We start from the raw sequence: 16154 nt of genomic DNA on the forward strand, positions 1-16154 counted from the left end.
CACTGTGGTCCCATGAAAAAACAGGCTAAGCCATTGCTGAGCACACTTCAAAAAGTTCATGGGAAGTAAAAATAAAAGATAAGTTTCATTTCTGTGCCAAAAGTTTAAAAATCCACATATGCTTAAGAGGGCTCTTTTAGGAACGGTCAGAGAAAATGCATGTTCTGAAAAAAGCAAATCACCGAGTTCAAACTTTTTGGCACCAAAATGAATTTTTCTTTTTCCATGAACCTGTGGAAATGCCTCTTTTTATAGCATATTCTGAAAATATTGTGAGCGAGCTATGACCTGGAAGTTTATGCAAGACTCTGTGTATGATGTTACACCATGGCAGAGTCTCAGCCTGTCCTTATTGCTAAGTGATGTGTGGCTTTCCTAGAGATCTCACGACAGCACAGGCCCTCTGCCATATAGACACTGGGAGAATTCTGCTTTTGAAAGATCCATACCATCATTATCCACACTGAATGAGCAGCAAATTATTTCACAAACCATTTAGTCAATTTCCAATCTGGAAACAGCAACCTTGATATGCAGGAGTATCCATATTTACTCTGTATTCTGAAACACCTTCTGTAGCTTGACAGGAGGCCACAGCTGGAGTACCGAGTCTTGCATATTATTTGCAGCCACTAACCTGAGACCTGATTTTTCTGGCAGCTCACCAGAGTGTTAACAACTAGCCAACAGGTGAACAAGGCAACGGAGAGAATCCTCAACGCCAGCCAAGACTTGGCCACATTCATTGAGAGGCTGCAAGTGGACATCAGAGGTAGTGCGGCCTGGGGCTGTGCTCAGCTGGGAGGAAGAGTCACCTTTACTTTATTAAATGTACAAATAGGGGTGTCTTGCACTGGGCTTCTTAGAACCAAATGGCTAGAATTTTCCATTGTGTAAGCATCCTGAAATGTCTAGGCTCTAGGCTGTTACTGAGAGCTTCGTATATCATATTTATAACCTGTTTCCTTTTGTCCCATGTGTTATGCCTAACACTTGGATCCTCCATTGTCAAGCCACATTATGATAAAATTGGTATAGTATCTACCATGTGTTTTACCCAGAATGGTGCTGAGGATTTGGGGGCTTCAGTTTGGTGCCAGTGTATGTCCACAGTACAAGGGAATATTTTGATACAATTTTGCATGGTTTCCAAAATTTCTTGTAGAAAAATAGCCAACTTTTCATTCCACTTATTCATGAACTTCTTAAGTTCCCCTTGTTAGACTGGTTTAGTCAATTTGGACATTAAGTGTACTCTTTTCAGTTTTATGCCTATCAGAAACGTATTTCTGCCTTTATTTTTGGATTCTGGTATAAGAATTTAAGTAGTACAAAATGCAAGGCAAATCGGATCTTCCAGGGCAAGAGATAAGAGACTGAATGAAAAGTCCTGTTAAATCATAGGAGTAGTATCAAGCATTAGCAGTTTATTCATGCAGAGAGTCTTCATTGAGAGACTTCTAGGTGTCTACGAGGTCCAAGGAAATGCTTAGGTGGTGTTGATGGAGCTGGTTGGCAGTGTAGGGGTTCTGGTGAGGCTGATAGCGAATCAAGCAGTAATGTCGGATATGTGAGTGTTTTGTGAGATAATATCCAAAGTAGAACACACAGTACAGACCCAACCCAGCTTAGGGTGGCAGAGTAGCCTTCCTCCAAGAAGGTTCTAGGTTTTTTTCCTTTAGTACTGTCCACTCCTGAGGGACTGATGAACGGATGGATGGATTTGCTCTGCAGACATTCTTGAAAAGGCAGCAACTTTCAACCAGAGCCGGGACGAGGACGTCCCGCTGCCCAATTCAACCCTGCAGCATATGCAGCAGAACTTGACGACTTTGCTGGAAGCCATTCAGAGCAGACACTTCACACAGCTGCACCAAAATGCCTCTCTGGAACTCAAGTAAGTTGCACCACCAGATAGAGATGGGGACATGCATGCTGAGGGCGGCGAGGTATAATAAAGAAAGGAAGGGCTCCCCGGTGGGGGGACCAGGGTGGCATGTCCTAAGAGAGGAGACAGAGTCCTGCTGTCAGGCAAATGGGGAGATAGGGTGCTGCCTCCACAACCAGCTGTAGACAAGTGTGATTGGCACGGTCAGCACCATTTGTCTTTGTGCTATTTCGTGAATTTCTGCTTTTTGCTTTTATTCTGTGATTGTGGAACATTATCACCTAGCACAAACAGAAGAGCCTTATGGGACTGTATTGTTACAGATCAAGGATACAGTACTCCAAAAGGGATGTGGCGTTTTAACCACTAGGCAAAACATGGGCTCCCACAACAAATTTAAATAAGTAATTTGATAGCATACATGGATGTAGGAGAACATTTTATTTCTATTATATCTATCAAATGGTATCTTTTGGCAATTTGAATTTGAGCATTTTATATAATCTGCTAATTTGTTGCCTAAAATCCTATATCTCCTGTAGATATATTGATGAATTCATAGCAAATCACCTCTTTTCTCTTTATTGCCATGTTATCACAAAGTATTGCAGGTCCCATCATTAGCATATAATGCAGCACCAATTTTCTGAATGCAGATTCATTGAGATGCTGCTCTTTTAATGCCATGACTGAAACGCATTAGGAAGCTTATAAACAAATACAATTTGTTCAGGGTAAAATATAAACCTGCTCTGCCTGTAGCCCTCCTTGAAAAAATTGTTCCAATCCGTAAAACTTCATCAAGTTACATTTAAGACTGAAAGAAGGAGCTAGGGCAGGGCATTTGGTGCAATAATGAAGATGTTGCCTTGCCCAGGATCCCTGCAATCCAGACGGGGGTGCCTGCGTCCCTGTCCCAGCGCCACCCCATCTTCCTGGTAACTCAGACCCTGGGAGGCAGCCGGGAATGGCTCTGGCAGTTCAGCCACTGCCACACACAGGAAGCACCTGTATTGTGATTGTGGCTCCTGGAAATGAGCCAGCGGGTGGGAGATTGTTTTGTTCACTTGCCTTTCTCTCTGATTCTTTAATCAGTCAACCAATTAAAATAAACAAAATCGAGGTAGGCATACATGAACGTTCTTTCCACTCTCATTTCGGAGATCCGAGTTTTGTGAACGATTTATATTTGTCAGGGCTGCTGAAGATTTACTGCTACAAGTTCAGAAAGCTTTCCAGAAGCCACAGGAAGATTTGGAGGTATTAACATCCGCGGCCAGCAGCCTGCTTTCAAAGCACCACCATGAACTGCAGGTGGCAGAAGAACTTGTGAGGCAGGCAGAGGCAAAGACCAAGGAAAGCAGCCACCTGCTGCTTATTGTCAAGGCCAACCTGAAAGAATTCAAGGTGAGTGTCACTGCTCTCTCCTGCTCCATTAGAGCTAGCAGTCCAGTTCTCCAGTGTGAACAATATCACACTTCTTCAAATGTGAGATTTGAGTAGTGGTGAGTTCTAACCTCTGCATGTAACAATAGGCACCCAAGTTCAGGTGCTGACTGGTTCTTTTTAAGTGAGGGGTTTTTTCCCTTTGCTCCAGGATAAAAAGAGACATGTCCGAGAAGAACAGAACTTGACCTCAGAGCTGACTGCACAAGGCAGAAGACTGATGGATGCTGCCACTGCGCATGCAGACACTGCGCAAAATACTCTAGCTGTAAGATGCAACTTGGGTGACCACGTTACCGTTTCCAAAGAACCTTCATATGCATCATCTGTGTGTGCATGCATAAGTTATTCACTGGATGCATCTAATTTTACAATGTTGGTTCCCCCATGCAGCAGTTAGAGAATCTCCAGGATGAGCTACTTCTGTGGGCCACTAAAATCAGGCACCACGTTGATGATCTCGTCATGCAAATGTCAAAAAGGAGTGCCCTTGACCTTGTCTACAGAGCCGAGGATCATGCAGCTGAGCTCCAAAGACTAGCAGGTGCCCTGGACAGGTAAGGCCACCACCATGTGAGGAGCCCTAGGGGCTGTGATGGCTTGACGGAATGTCATCAGGACAGCTGGTTTTTTTTTATCTCCATGTTGGGTCTCTCACTTCCTTTGTGTCAAATTGGAGACTTCTGTTTTATTTATATGGCACCACTTTTTTTTTTTTCCTCATGCCTGCTCCATGATTTACCACTGGGCATGAATGTCTGATGGGAAAATGCGTGCAGAACAGGGTAGGAATCATGACATAGACTATGCCACAGTCTCAATCCATCAAGGTTTGTTGAAACTCCAAGTACTCAGTGCTTGCTAAGTTACTTGTGGAATAGAAGGATGGTATTTTTTCTTTATAGTTCATGCATATTTTTGCAGCTTATAATTTAGTTGGCAAATGTGGTTTTCCACATCCTACCCAAACAAATGTTGGGGTCTCATTTTCAAACCCTCCAAAATACCACCCCCAGTGATTTTCCACTGCCCAAAGGTATACCATTAAGATGTAAGTATTTAACTTGCAATTTGATATTATTGTGGTTATTTTTGATACTATTAATTATGACTGCAGTTTGTTGGGAATATCGTTAAACAAGAACCCAAATCCCCACAGAAGTGGTTGCTAAATTCATCCATGCATGAATGGGAATAACCTGGAGAATCTCAGAAAACATGGAGACGTTTGTTACCTCATCTCCTGCTTAAATTTTATAATTTTTGAAAGATTTGTTTTTATTAGGCAGATATACAGAGAGAAGGAGATACAGAAAGAAAGATCTTTTATCTGCTGGTTTACTCCCCAAGTGCCCACAATGGCTAGAGCTAAACCGACTCCTAGGTCAGAAGCCAGCAGACTATTCCAGGTCTTCCACACAGGCACAAGGTCCCAAAGTCCTGAGCCATCATCTACTGCTTTCCCAGCCGTAAGCAGGGAGTTGGATGGGAAGTACAGCAGCCAGGACATGAACCGACGCCCGTATGTGATCCTTGCGCATGCAAGATGAGGACTTTAGCCATTAGGCTACTGCCAGGCCCTTTTAAAATATTCCAATGTGTAATTTGCAGCAAATATGGGAACCAATTTTTTTGTCTTGCCAGTTCTTACACAATTCTGTGGGTTAATTGGCAACTGTATTTTTAAACAGTGTTTTATAATCGATGGGTGGAAGATAGGTGTGAATATATTCTGAGAGCAGGTGTGCTTTTGAGTGGGGATGTATTCTGAGTAAATCTCTCCCACATGGGAAATGCTGCCATGAAAGATTAACACATACAACAAAAGCAATTAAAATAATAAGAGTCAGAATATTGCATAAATTACTCACTGAATTGAACACTGTCAGGTGCATTTACCACAGGAATCAGTAATATAAAGCAGAATTAGATATCCAGTTTGTCTGTTTTCATCATTTCCCAATACAGAAAGCGACATTCTGACTCAACATACAGCTAGGCACAATCCTTAGTGATTTGTGATAATACACAAGTTAGATCATTATTTTGTTCCATTTATGACTCACCAAATCTGTCCAAATACACGAGTATTATCTACTGATGTATGAGCCGAGAATGGCCAGGCTTCATAACCTTGGAAAGAAAACGAGGTTTTATTCAGCAGGCAAACATGTGCCAATTGTCAGATTTCATTTTCAAGGTACGGAGAGCTCAATGGGATTCTGCCTTTACCAGTCAGAAAGTTCCTGGTGATGTTCCCACTTTCTAAAAATGAAGTTCAGCTGCTTGGAATGTTATCTGATCGTTTTTGCTAACTCGCCAATGAATTTCACCCACTTAATGTATTCCACTTGAAAGATAAGACCCAGCATTTTTAGGATGCATAGGAAAGTCATGTGAAAATGAATGACTGTGTTTCAGAGAGATTATAAGCCCTGTGCAGACATGCCTTGGTGCCCCAAGATAGGCCGAGAGTTTGAAAGAAATCAGCAGGAAGTGAGGGCAGCTGGTAGAAAGTGATGCCTGGCTATGTAAAGCAAACAACATTTTCTCTCCTTTTGGAAAAGTTGATTTATTTGTACAGCTCCGATTTGCTGATTCATTTCCAAATACCCAATGCATGGAAAGCTGAGGGCCAGGACCTTTGTGCAGATCTCCCATGGGGATGGCAGGAGCCCCACCCACGTGAGTCAGTACTGCTGCCTCCCTGAGTCGGCCTGAGCAGGAAGCTGCAGTCAGTAGCCAGAACAGGAAAGTGAACCCAAGTCTTCCATTGTAGTTTACCACCAGGCCAGATACTTGCTCCAAGGTGACTTTCCTAAGGAGAAACTAGGAAGCTGTCAAGAATAGTGAACAGTGAGCACTTCAAATATTCCTAAGTGGATCTATGGGTTTGATCATAAAATCTGCCTCTGCTCATTTGACAGTGGCCTTGAGAAGGTCACGCACGTGTCCCTGAATGCGACCAGCGCAGTCCACGTCCATTCCAATATTCAGAATCTGATTGAAGATGCAGACAGACTGGCCAGAGATGCCCACAGGACTGGAGCTGAGACGAGCCTGGTAAGCAATGCCCGTGGGCTTTGGTATGTCTCTCTTTCGTGGCTACTGTGGGAAGATTCTTCCAGAAGGCACAGAGTCAGGGGCTCATTCACCTTCTTTTCCTGTTGAATCTGTGAAAGGTTTCAGTTATCCTGTAGCCCAAGAAGACTTCAAAAAAAAAAAAAACTCTCAAAATTGGAATTGAAACATAATATATATTTTCTATTAATTTTTTGAGGTCACTGGGTATATATTTTAGTTTCGTAAAGTCATAAATCCTTTTGTTTATTATAAAGACTAGGAATGGGTTAGTGCTGTAGGGGTAAGGAAACTCTGACAAGCTCCCTGCTATGTAACAGACTTAAAAATTCTGATCCGGCGGCTGGTTCTCTTTCTACAATGTAACCATGCCTTTGTGTTCCCTGTGCACAGAATGAAGTCAATTGTCACCACTATCTGCTTGGCTGACTTCTCTGCAACTTGACCAGAGACGGTTCCGATAGACTTCCTTTCTCCATCCCAAGCAGGATTCTATTATGCCCTCCTACCTACCCACCTTGCTGAAGTCTTTGTGTTTTTCAGCTCTCAGAGTCGATCGTTTCTAGTGGGAAAGCAGCTCTGCAGCGTGGTTCCCGGTTTCTCAGAGAAGGCAGCGACCTTAGCAGAAAGCACCAAGGTCAGTGTATGGCTCGGACTGGGCAGGGAAGTGTGGCTCGGACTGGACAGGGAAGTGGAGTGTCTGAGCATGTCTCCGAGAGCTTCCTGCTTACCCGGAGCAAGCTGAGGCTTCACGTTTTTCTGTCACACGAATAGTCCAATTTTCTACCTTCTCAGCCTTATATGAGGATACTTCAAAATGATGGTGAAACAAATCAAGATGAGTGGTGTTTATCCCAGTGCAGAGGCTTAAAAAGTACAAAAATGTGTATGTGAAAACACATGTAGGGTTTAAAGCATTTTGCATCTATGTGTCTTTTAATTTTTCTACCCAGTTTCGAAGTACCCCCATGTAGTTTCACATTTTATCCTAGTGTGTGTCTTAATGTACAGTTGTATCTTATTTTCAAGCCTTCCTCAATGACCAAATTAGCTCGGAGCTTGCACTGTTCTTCAGTGTTGCTTGGGTTACCTTTGAGTGCATGTACTTTTTGCATCCATCCTCCTCTCATTATTTCCCAGTTCATGGAAGAGGTACAGCGGTTTGATTTTTTTTTTTTTTACCTTTCTCACAGGACTAGTGCGCTGCTAGACCCATGGTAAATTCTCATTAAATACTGAATTAAGCCATCTTTTTTTTTTTTCACAAATACCTCTGCGTTTTAGTTTATCCTGAGTTACAGAAAACAATTACTTGGCATGTGTGTAGCAGCTATCGAATAAGCAGAACAAAATGACAGCAGGAACCCGGTGTGCAAGATAGACTACCTGGGCATACAGCCTTCCTGACATACAGCATGACTTTCACCTTAATGTATTCTCATAAATCAAGAAGGTCAAAACTGACTAGTGAATCATACATAAAGCTATTCTCGGGCTACTTCTGGTTAGTGCTGGATTTTTGCACAACTGTCTGAACCACGTGGTTGCATGTCATTTATTTTTATTTCTAGGTCTGAACCAAGTGGTTGTATGTCATTTATTTTTATGTCTAGGTCAGTGATACAAAGTAGAATGTATGTTATCATCTCGCAGAAAATTTAGAAAATGCCTAATGCTCCATTCTAAGCATTAAACACAAACTCTGGCATCAGTATTGATAGGCCAGGGTTTTGACTAACATATGTCATAGGTGTTAGTTATTTAAAAGAATGTAAGAGTTCTAGTGCTAGGTTATAGGATATTAAGATACTTTACGCTGCAGCTAATTCTCGCAACCTGGTTCTTTACCGTGAGCTGAAAACACCAGACGCAACGACATTATCCTAGGAAGTTTATTCCAGCGGGGCAGGAAAAGGGGAAGGGGAAGGAGGGGGAAGGGAGGTAAGAAGGAGGAGAGGGAGAGCAGGGGAGAGGAACCAAGGAGAGAGCAAGAGCAAGAGCAAGAGAGAGAGCAAGAGAGAGCAAGAGAGAGAGAGAGAACCAAGTGGGGCAGGAACAGGAGAAGGGGAGGGAAGGGAGGAAGAGCAGGGGAGAGGAACCAAGGGGAGGAAGAGAGAGAGCAAAAAAGGGGCGAACCGCACCTGGGGGCCTTTTTTGTCTGCCAGGTGTGGGGGGGCGGGGATTGGGAGGGATTGAGGTCAAGGCCCCAGGGGATTGGTGCCTGCAGGTGAATGCCTGGGGATGATTGGCGAGTGGGCGGGGTTGGGGAAGGGGCTGGGAGATTGGGGGTGGGATTCTCAGGTGGAATGCCAGGTTACATCTGATTGGTGGATGGCTGGACTGGCGCGAATCCCGTGAGCTGTGAGGAAGAAGAAATGGCGCAGGGTCCAGGGTGGGATATTGGAATAAATCCTTATAATAGGCCATAAAATTGTCAACTTTGTTAGCAGTAAGCTGGGTATGTGCTTGCAATGAAGGAATCTCAACTGAACTTGAACTGTGGTTATGCACCATGGGGGGAGGGTTGTGGGAGGAGTAGGGGAAATCCAAGCAGCTATAAAACTGTATCACATAATACAATGTTATTAACAATTAAAAAAAAATTTCCATGTTTAAATCTTGTGTGATGATCAGAAATTTTAAAAAGTGAAACAACTTTGATCAAACTTGAAAGAGTCTGCAGTTTAACAAGCCAAAGGAGAAAGGTGCCATGATGCAGGGAAGTTAGAAAGTGATTATGACTAGGTAATTTTAAAGACCTGATAAAATAGGGCATGAAATTTAAGAAGTATTAGTGAGGAGGGCAGTGAGCAAAGTAGCAAACAGACCAAGCCAGCTAGCAATACAGTCTTTAGTTTCTACAATGAATGGTGGTAAGTCTTTCTGGGAAAGCTTTCAATATCTAGATGTCGGTAGAAAACCATCAGTTTGATAGCTGGATCAGGCAGTGATAAAGAAAGCTGTTGCCTAGGAGACGTTGTGGCAGACTAACCTGAAACTTCTCTTCCTCCTTTAAATAGGTATTGCATTGAAACTGACTGAACTGAAACAGGCAGCAAACCGATTTCACCAGAATGCTGATGACATCACAAGGCAAACCCGTGAATCTCTGCTGAAGCTTAGAGCAGTTCCTGCAGGTAAGAAGGATGTTCTTCATAGGACTGATGTCTTCTCGTTGTAAAGTGTTGCACTGGGTGGGAGGAAACCATGCCTCGAGTTAAGAGCCCTTGTAGACCTTAAAATGACACTGAGATCAGGAAGTTTTTACCAAAATAAGCCTTGCACCAAAATATGGTTTAGAAATCAAGATCACTTTTTAAAAAAATATTAACATCAGAGCACCCAATTATACTCCCAACAAACAAAAGCTTTAAAAACCAGCTCCCATATGGGATGCTAGTACTGCAGGCAGATTACCCTGTTGAGTCACTGCCCTGGCCCCTTTAATTGCTTACTTTTAAAATGGGCTTGACACAGGCTTAAAAGACAGCCACTCAGGTCAACAAGGAAAGAAGATGGAATTTGCTTTACCTGCCTTCAGGGAAATGCCAGATCCCGTTACAACTGTGGGAAATTAAAGAATTCTTACTTGGTAATCTTCCTTCCTGAGGCAATAGGCATTGTTAAATAGGCCCATTGATCACTTTAATGTTGACGACTTGGAAATGAAGTACTCTTTAAAATTTTAAAAAGGACAGTTTTTTAAAGTTAACACAAATGAATTGCACCAAAGTGTGTTATTTACATTGCCTCCAGCATCTCTTTTCTTCTTCCGTGAGGATATTTGTTAAAGTCTTAAAAAGATGCACCTGCTCCGGGACCAGTCTGTGTGGTTCTCACTGGAAGGAGAATTACCTAGGAAGCTGATTTTGAGAGCATCTAACATACTTTTTTTTATCTGTAATTGATGGAGCATTTCCTGATCTGGAAGTTTCTTTTTCTTAAGGACAGTAAAGTCTATTTTGATTAACGGCCTTGTGTTTAATAGTCACTTCAGAATTACAGAAAAGTTTCAGGAAAACACCTATATACCCTGTATCCAGCTTCCAGTGAGTGTTGTTGCTTTACCCCACTAGTGAGTGAACCATGACTTTAAAAAAAGGCCTCACCCAGATCTGAAACAATTGGGTATCAGTTTATCTTTTGTGGCTCTTTCTATTCTGCTGTGATTTCCAGCTGCCATGAGCTACAGGACTGTCTGTAGCCAAAGACATGGACTGACTCTGGACTCAGGTACCAACACTTATTGACCCGGAAGGTTCCATGATCTTTCCAATATACATGTGCTACAAATTTTGTTAAATGAAAGAGGCCCAAATAAAGAAATATGGCTTATTAACGTGGAAGAGGCTGAGTGCCTAGTCGTGGAGTTATTTGTTTAAATAAAGTCTGATGAAGACTGAGTGACCAATGACTTTATAGTTTTCAGCAAATTGGGAAAAAATTTCAGCCATTATTTTTAAAAATAGATAATATTGAAATGGAATTTTTTAGAATGTATTCATTTTATTTGAAAGACAAAAAGAGAAATAGACCAGGTGGGTAAAACCTCAGATCTGCTGGTTCCCTTCCGAAATGCCTGCAGACAGCTGGCACAGGGACAGGCTTGAACCCATCCAAGTGAGTAGCAGGGATCCCAGTCCTGAGCTGTCTGCTGCTGTCGCCTAGCAGAGCTGACACTTGAAGCAAGGCATTCTCCGACAGACTAAGCAGAATCCTCACTGCTCACCCTCTTCCTACAACTTTTCTGAACCCCTGTCTTGACATGGTGCAGCCATGTCTTTTTCATCCCTCTCCACTCATTGCCAGATACTGAAACCATCTTCATGTTTAATATCTTTGGTACTTTACTCAGTATTTTCCATTGATGTTCCATCAAGCTGCGTGACCACATTAAATAGTGGTCACCCTTAAGCTATGACAACATAAACATGAATGGGCAGGCATTAGACGTAGCATTAGACGTAGTTTACCAAGGCTGCTTGGTAAACCTAGGTCCCATGCTCAAGTGCATGGGTTTGCATCCTGCCTCTGCCCTGGTTTCCAGCTTGCTGTGTGTGTCCCTGGAGGTAGCAGGTGATGGCTCAGTGCTTGGGTCCCTGCCACCCACACGAGACTCCACCAGGATTTCCAGCTCCTGACTCAGTTATTGCAAGCATCTGGCCAGTGAACTGGTAGATGGAAGCTCTGTCTACAGGCCTCTCCATTTTTTCTTTCTCTTTCTGCCTTTGATTAAACGAGTACATTTTAAATTGTGCCTGAAATTTAAGAATACTAGCAACAAGGACAGAAAACAAAGTGGAAAATTTTCTACAATTAATGGCACTAAATCTTAGTGGAAAACTTTTCGTTATTATAGACTCTGGAAAGCTATCAATTCTGCAAATGGTTCAGGTCTAAAAAGTGATTAGTTTAAGGGTCTAAGGCTTTGGAATCAATTTCCACAGAATTGCTACCAAAAGTATTTGATTTGTCCCCAAAAGGGGGCAGTGGAGCATGTGATCTGGAACTTTATTATCATGTGTGAAAACAAGGAGTCCCATTTTGCATTCAACAGTCAGTTAAATTACCGTAAAGTGTGTCTGAATCCCTGCTGGTGCAGTCTTGAACTTCTGCTCTGGGTAATCACTGCCATATGTGTTTGTTTTAGGTGTGAGAGACAAAGGAAGCAAAACCAAAGAGCTGGCCACATCTGCCAACCAGACTGCAGTGAGCACTCTAAAGGATGTGGTGGGATTGAGCCAGAAGGTGTTTAACACATCCACCGGCTTGTCCCGTGTGAATGCCACCCTTCGGGAGACGCATGACCTTCTGCGGGACTCCACCATGACTAGTATGTCAGAATCTTCCAGCCCTGAAAGTCTACAGTTGGGAAAATTGTTTAGGGCAGTCACCAACAAGAACCCTAAAAAAATCAGCATGCCACTCACATCTGGACTTGGATCATACATTCTGCTGGCATGGTTTTCAAGCACTCACTGCCATCTCAAGGGTTTGATGCTTAGGATATCCTGCCCTTTCCATGGCATGAGTAGTAAGCAATTCATTCATCTTGTTTCTCTCCTTCCTTACCATACCCTTGCCTCGTTGTTTGTTTAGCTCTGTTGGCTGAAAGAAAAGTTAAAGATGTGGAAAAACAAGCCAACCTACTCCTGGATCGGTTGAAGCCATTGAAGATCTTAGAAGAGAACCTGAGCAGAAACCTCTCGGAAATTAAGCTGCTCATCAGTCAGGCCCGAAAGCAAGCAGCCTCTGTGAGTGTGGGGTCCCAGAGTATGCGGCTGTCAGGCACATCAGATCCCCTCGTGAGTAGGTGGCAGCCACCCCAGCTGTCCCAGGACCTTGTCTGAGCATTTATAAGCAATCACTAGCATCCTTTTCTGAGTTCCACTCTTATGCAACATGCCTCAAAATGTGGTGGCGAAGAGATCTCTGTGCTTCATGGAGATTTATAATACTAGCCTAGATGTATAAATACATGAAGGTTTTTAAAAGCTGGTGGAAAATGGAATTAAACAATCCTTATTGTGGTATCAATATTTTTTAAATCCATGCATTATTCTTTTTCCTTAATATGCAGTCATGAATGTTGTGTAGGCTTCTTGTGCATGGATTTAAAAATTGTTATGCAAAAGTGAGCTTATGCTTTAATCCCATTTCCACAAAGTTTTGCAAACATTTCCATGAAAGTCTAGATGTCATAGACTGTGTCAAGTGTAGGTATTAGTGTCACTCCAGGTTGCATGGCTCGCACACATGGTTCTTGCTGTGACCAATTTACTTGCAATAATCCAGGTACCCTTTGGAATGTTTGTATTGTTGGGGGCCACATCCTTGAGACTCAAAAAAGCTTGTTTCCACACAAATGCAGCACCAATCCGTGCTGAAAAATGCAGCAAGCACTTGAGACCTGGATGTGTTCCAACCTGAGACATGTGTGGCCAAACACTCTTGGCACGTGGTGCTGGCTGTTCTTGTTCAGAGAAGTCCAACAGCGTTAAGAACATGTGCAGTCATTGTGGTACTGGGCACTTAGAGAGGGTGAACGAAACCTTTGGAACTTTCTAGGTCAACAAACATGAAGTTCTGGAGTCTGGGCAGATATCTTTGCTGTTAACAAGGGGATGTAGGATTACACCGTCTCTGTCTTCATTTGGTTTCAAGCACTAAATAAGCAATGATTTTGAACACTATGATCAGTACAAACTTACCATCTTCTATGTTGATGTCAGATAAGTGCTGAATTATTACTAATTCAAGGAATGGATGATAAGTACAACAGTTGCTCTCTACTGAGTAAATAGGCATATAATCCCTCCATTTGGGAATTAAAGGACCACCACTGGCCCCTGTGAGACTGGAAGATTCCAAGGTGATAAGTTCCGTGTTTTTAAGGAATTACACCTCACAGGAACTGTTTACTGTATCAACAGCCTCTTGGCAAGGAAGACAGATTGTTTCCTGTTTGAACACTTTACCAAAGAAAACCATGTTCATGGCCATCCCATTTCTCACTTTAGAAAATATATTCCTTGAGTGTCATCCAGAGTGGAAATCCACCTCTAAGGGCAAATGCCTCAGGGGATAACTCTCCTCCCCTGGAACTTCTGGGGGGCTGCCAATGTGTGTCACTAACTCGTTGGGGCGGGGTGCTTTTCCTTCTACAGATTAAAGTCGCTGTGTCTGCAGACAGAGACTGCATCCGGGCTTACCAGCCTCAAATTTCTTCTACCAACTATAACAGCTTAACCCTGAACGTGAAGACGGGTGAATCCGATAACCTGCTCTTCTACCTGGGCAGCAGCACCAGTGTAAGTGGGTATTTTTTTCTGATTAGACACTGTTTTGATGAACAGTAAAAAGCACAGCCTTCTTGCAATCACTGCTTCTCCTCCAGCAACTAACCCTTGCTGCCACAGCAGCATCAGATTAAAAACAAGCAGCTACATTCCCACGAGCTGGGAAGTGACATCTCTGAAGGCTGTTTCCCTCTGGCATCCTCACAGGCTGTGGGAGAAGAACATGGTGCCATGTCCTTGTGACCCCCAAGGTGCCAGAGCAGTGGAGGCAGCAGGCAGGCTCCTCGCACCTGCTGAGGCACTGCCCATGCCCAAAGGACTGTGGGAGACCAGTGAGCCCAGGCTGGGACAGTGGGTGCAGACCTGAGCCCTGGAGTCTGCTAGCGAAGGAAATGTTAGACAAAAGAAGGTAGCTTTTGGTTTTTATGTATGTGGGTTTATTGTTTAAGATTATTTATTTGAAAGACAGAGTTACATGGGGCAGGGAGGAGAGAGAGAGAGAAAGAGATCATCCATCTACTGGTTCATTTCCCAAATGGCTGCAATAGCTCCCGTTGTCCAAGGCTGAAGCCAAGCTACCAGAAATACAGTCTGGATCTCCCATATGTGAAGTCTGGGCCCAAGCCATCATGGCTGCCTCTCCAGGTGCATTAGCAGGGAGCTAGGTTAGAAATGAAGAGGCCAACAATTGCACTGGCACTCGTATGGGGATGCCAGGGCTGTAGGTGATGTAACCCACTGTGCCACAGTGGCAGCCGTTCTCCTTCTTTTCCTCCTCTTTTTTTTTTAAGATAAGCTAAAATGTTTTCTGAAGTACTTTAAAACTGTTTTGGGAGGATGATGGTGTAGCATGTAAACTTCACTTCCTTTCTGTGCCACAGGCGGACTTCCTTGCTGTGGAGATGCGGCGAGGAAAGGTGGCCTTCCTCTGGGATATGGGCTCTGGGTCTGCACGCTTAGAATTTCCAGACTTCCCCATCGACAACAACGAGTGGCACAGCATCCATGTGACCAGGTAGTAGAGAGTATGCATCCAGAACATTGCTCACTTTCAAACTGGTGTCTGTGAGTATGTACTTGGAAGCTTCTGGAAAGTCAGATAACCAAAGAACACTTGATTTAGATTCATAACAGAAAGAAAGATTCAGCTTTAACATCCAAGTACTACTGACCACCAAATCGGTAATCAAAGGATGAAAAGTATAAAAGTTTAGTTTACCTTTTAAGGAACTAGTTAATTATCATTTTCCTGGAAAGGTGCTAGGGTAGAGACAGAGAGACAAAGGTCTTCCTCCATCTGTTGGTTCGTTTACCAAACGTGTACAACAGCCAGAGCCGGGCCAGGCCGGGGCCAGGAGCCCAACAGTCAGTCCAGGTCTCCCAGGTCGGGGGCAGAGATCCAAAACTCTGTGTCGATGCTTGCATCCCCCTCTGCTGTCTTTTCAGAGTTTGCAGCAGCAGCAGGAAGTTGGTTTGAAACTTGATCTGGGACTCACATCAGGCACTCCGATATGGGATGGTGGCAACTCAGTGTTTAAAACTGCTGCCAAACACCTTTATATAAAGTCCAGGTGTAAGGCAGAAAACCTAGTGAAATGTTCACTCCTTCCCTGGAAAGGGTGAGTCCCAGGTATCATAGTAGGAACTCGTGAACTGACAGTCTGTGCAGATAGGCTAGGATAAAAGGTGATACAAGTGGGAGATGCATTTTCTTAAAATTCAAGAATAAAGCACAGGTCTTCCCTTCGGAGCTGTTCTCTTCAGCACCAGCCGGTTCTAGCTTAGATGGAGCTTGCCTTCTGCTTTTATTGATCCTGTACTCTTGCGATTATGTTTTTCTTTGTAATTGACAAAAATCTGCTAGTGTTGAAGGCAGTCGATGTGACTGTTTAGCTACTAGTTGAGCTCAGTATCTGTAACTGCTTTCACCAGCAAATAAT

At 43.3% G+C, this 16154-nt stretch overlaps 1 protein-coding gene across 1 annotated transcript in view; it reads left to right on the top strand.

Annotated features, from left to right (window-relative positions):
• LAMA1 (laminin subunit alpha 1) overlaps positions 1–16154 on the top strand; it is a 116197-nt gene that overhangs the window by 76409 nt on the left and 23634 nt on the right. The window contains exons 35-46 of the mRNA XM_040970593.1: positions 661–772; positions 1735–1897; positions 3085–3295; positions 3486–3602; positions 3728–3891; positions 6262–6397; positions 6959–7052; positions 9436–9552; positions 12066–12248; positions 12515–12669; positions 14083–14226; positions 15096–15229. Of these exons, the coding sequence (XP_040826527.1) occupies positions 661–772; positions 1735–1897; positions 3085–3295; positions 3486–3602; positions 3728–3891; positions 6262–6397; positions 6959–7052; positions 9436–9552; positions 12066–12248; positions 12515–12669; positions 14083–14226; positions 15096–15229 (1730 nt within the window). The remainder of the gene's footprint in view (positions 1–660; positions 773–1734; positions 1898–3084; positions 3296–3485; positions 3603–3727; positions 3892–6261; positions 6398–6958; positions 7053–9435; positions 9553–12065; positions 12249–12514; positions 12670–14082; positions 14227–15095; positions 15230–16154) is intronic.

The sequence above is a fragment of the Ochotona curzoniae genome, unplaced genomic scaffold (genome assembly GCF_017591425.1).
Source record: "Ochotona curzoniae isolate NIBS_2020 unplaced genomic scaffold, NIBS_Ocur_1.0 scaffold_4812, whole genome shotgun sequence".
Lineage (NCBI taxonomy): Eukaryota > Metazoa > Chordata > Mammalia > Lagomorpha > Ochotonidae > Ochotona > Ochotona curzoniae.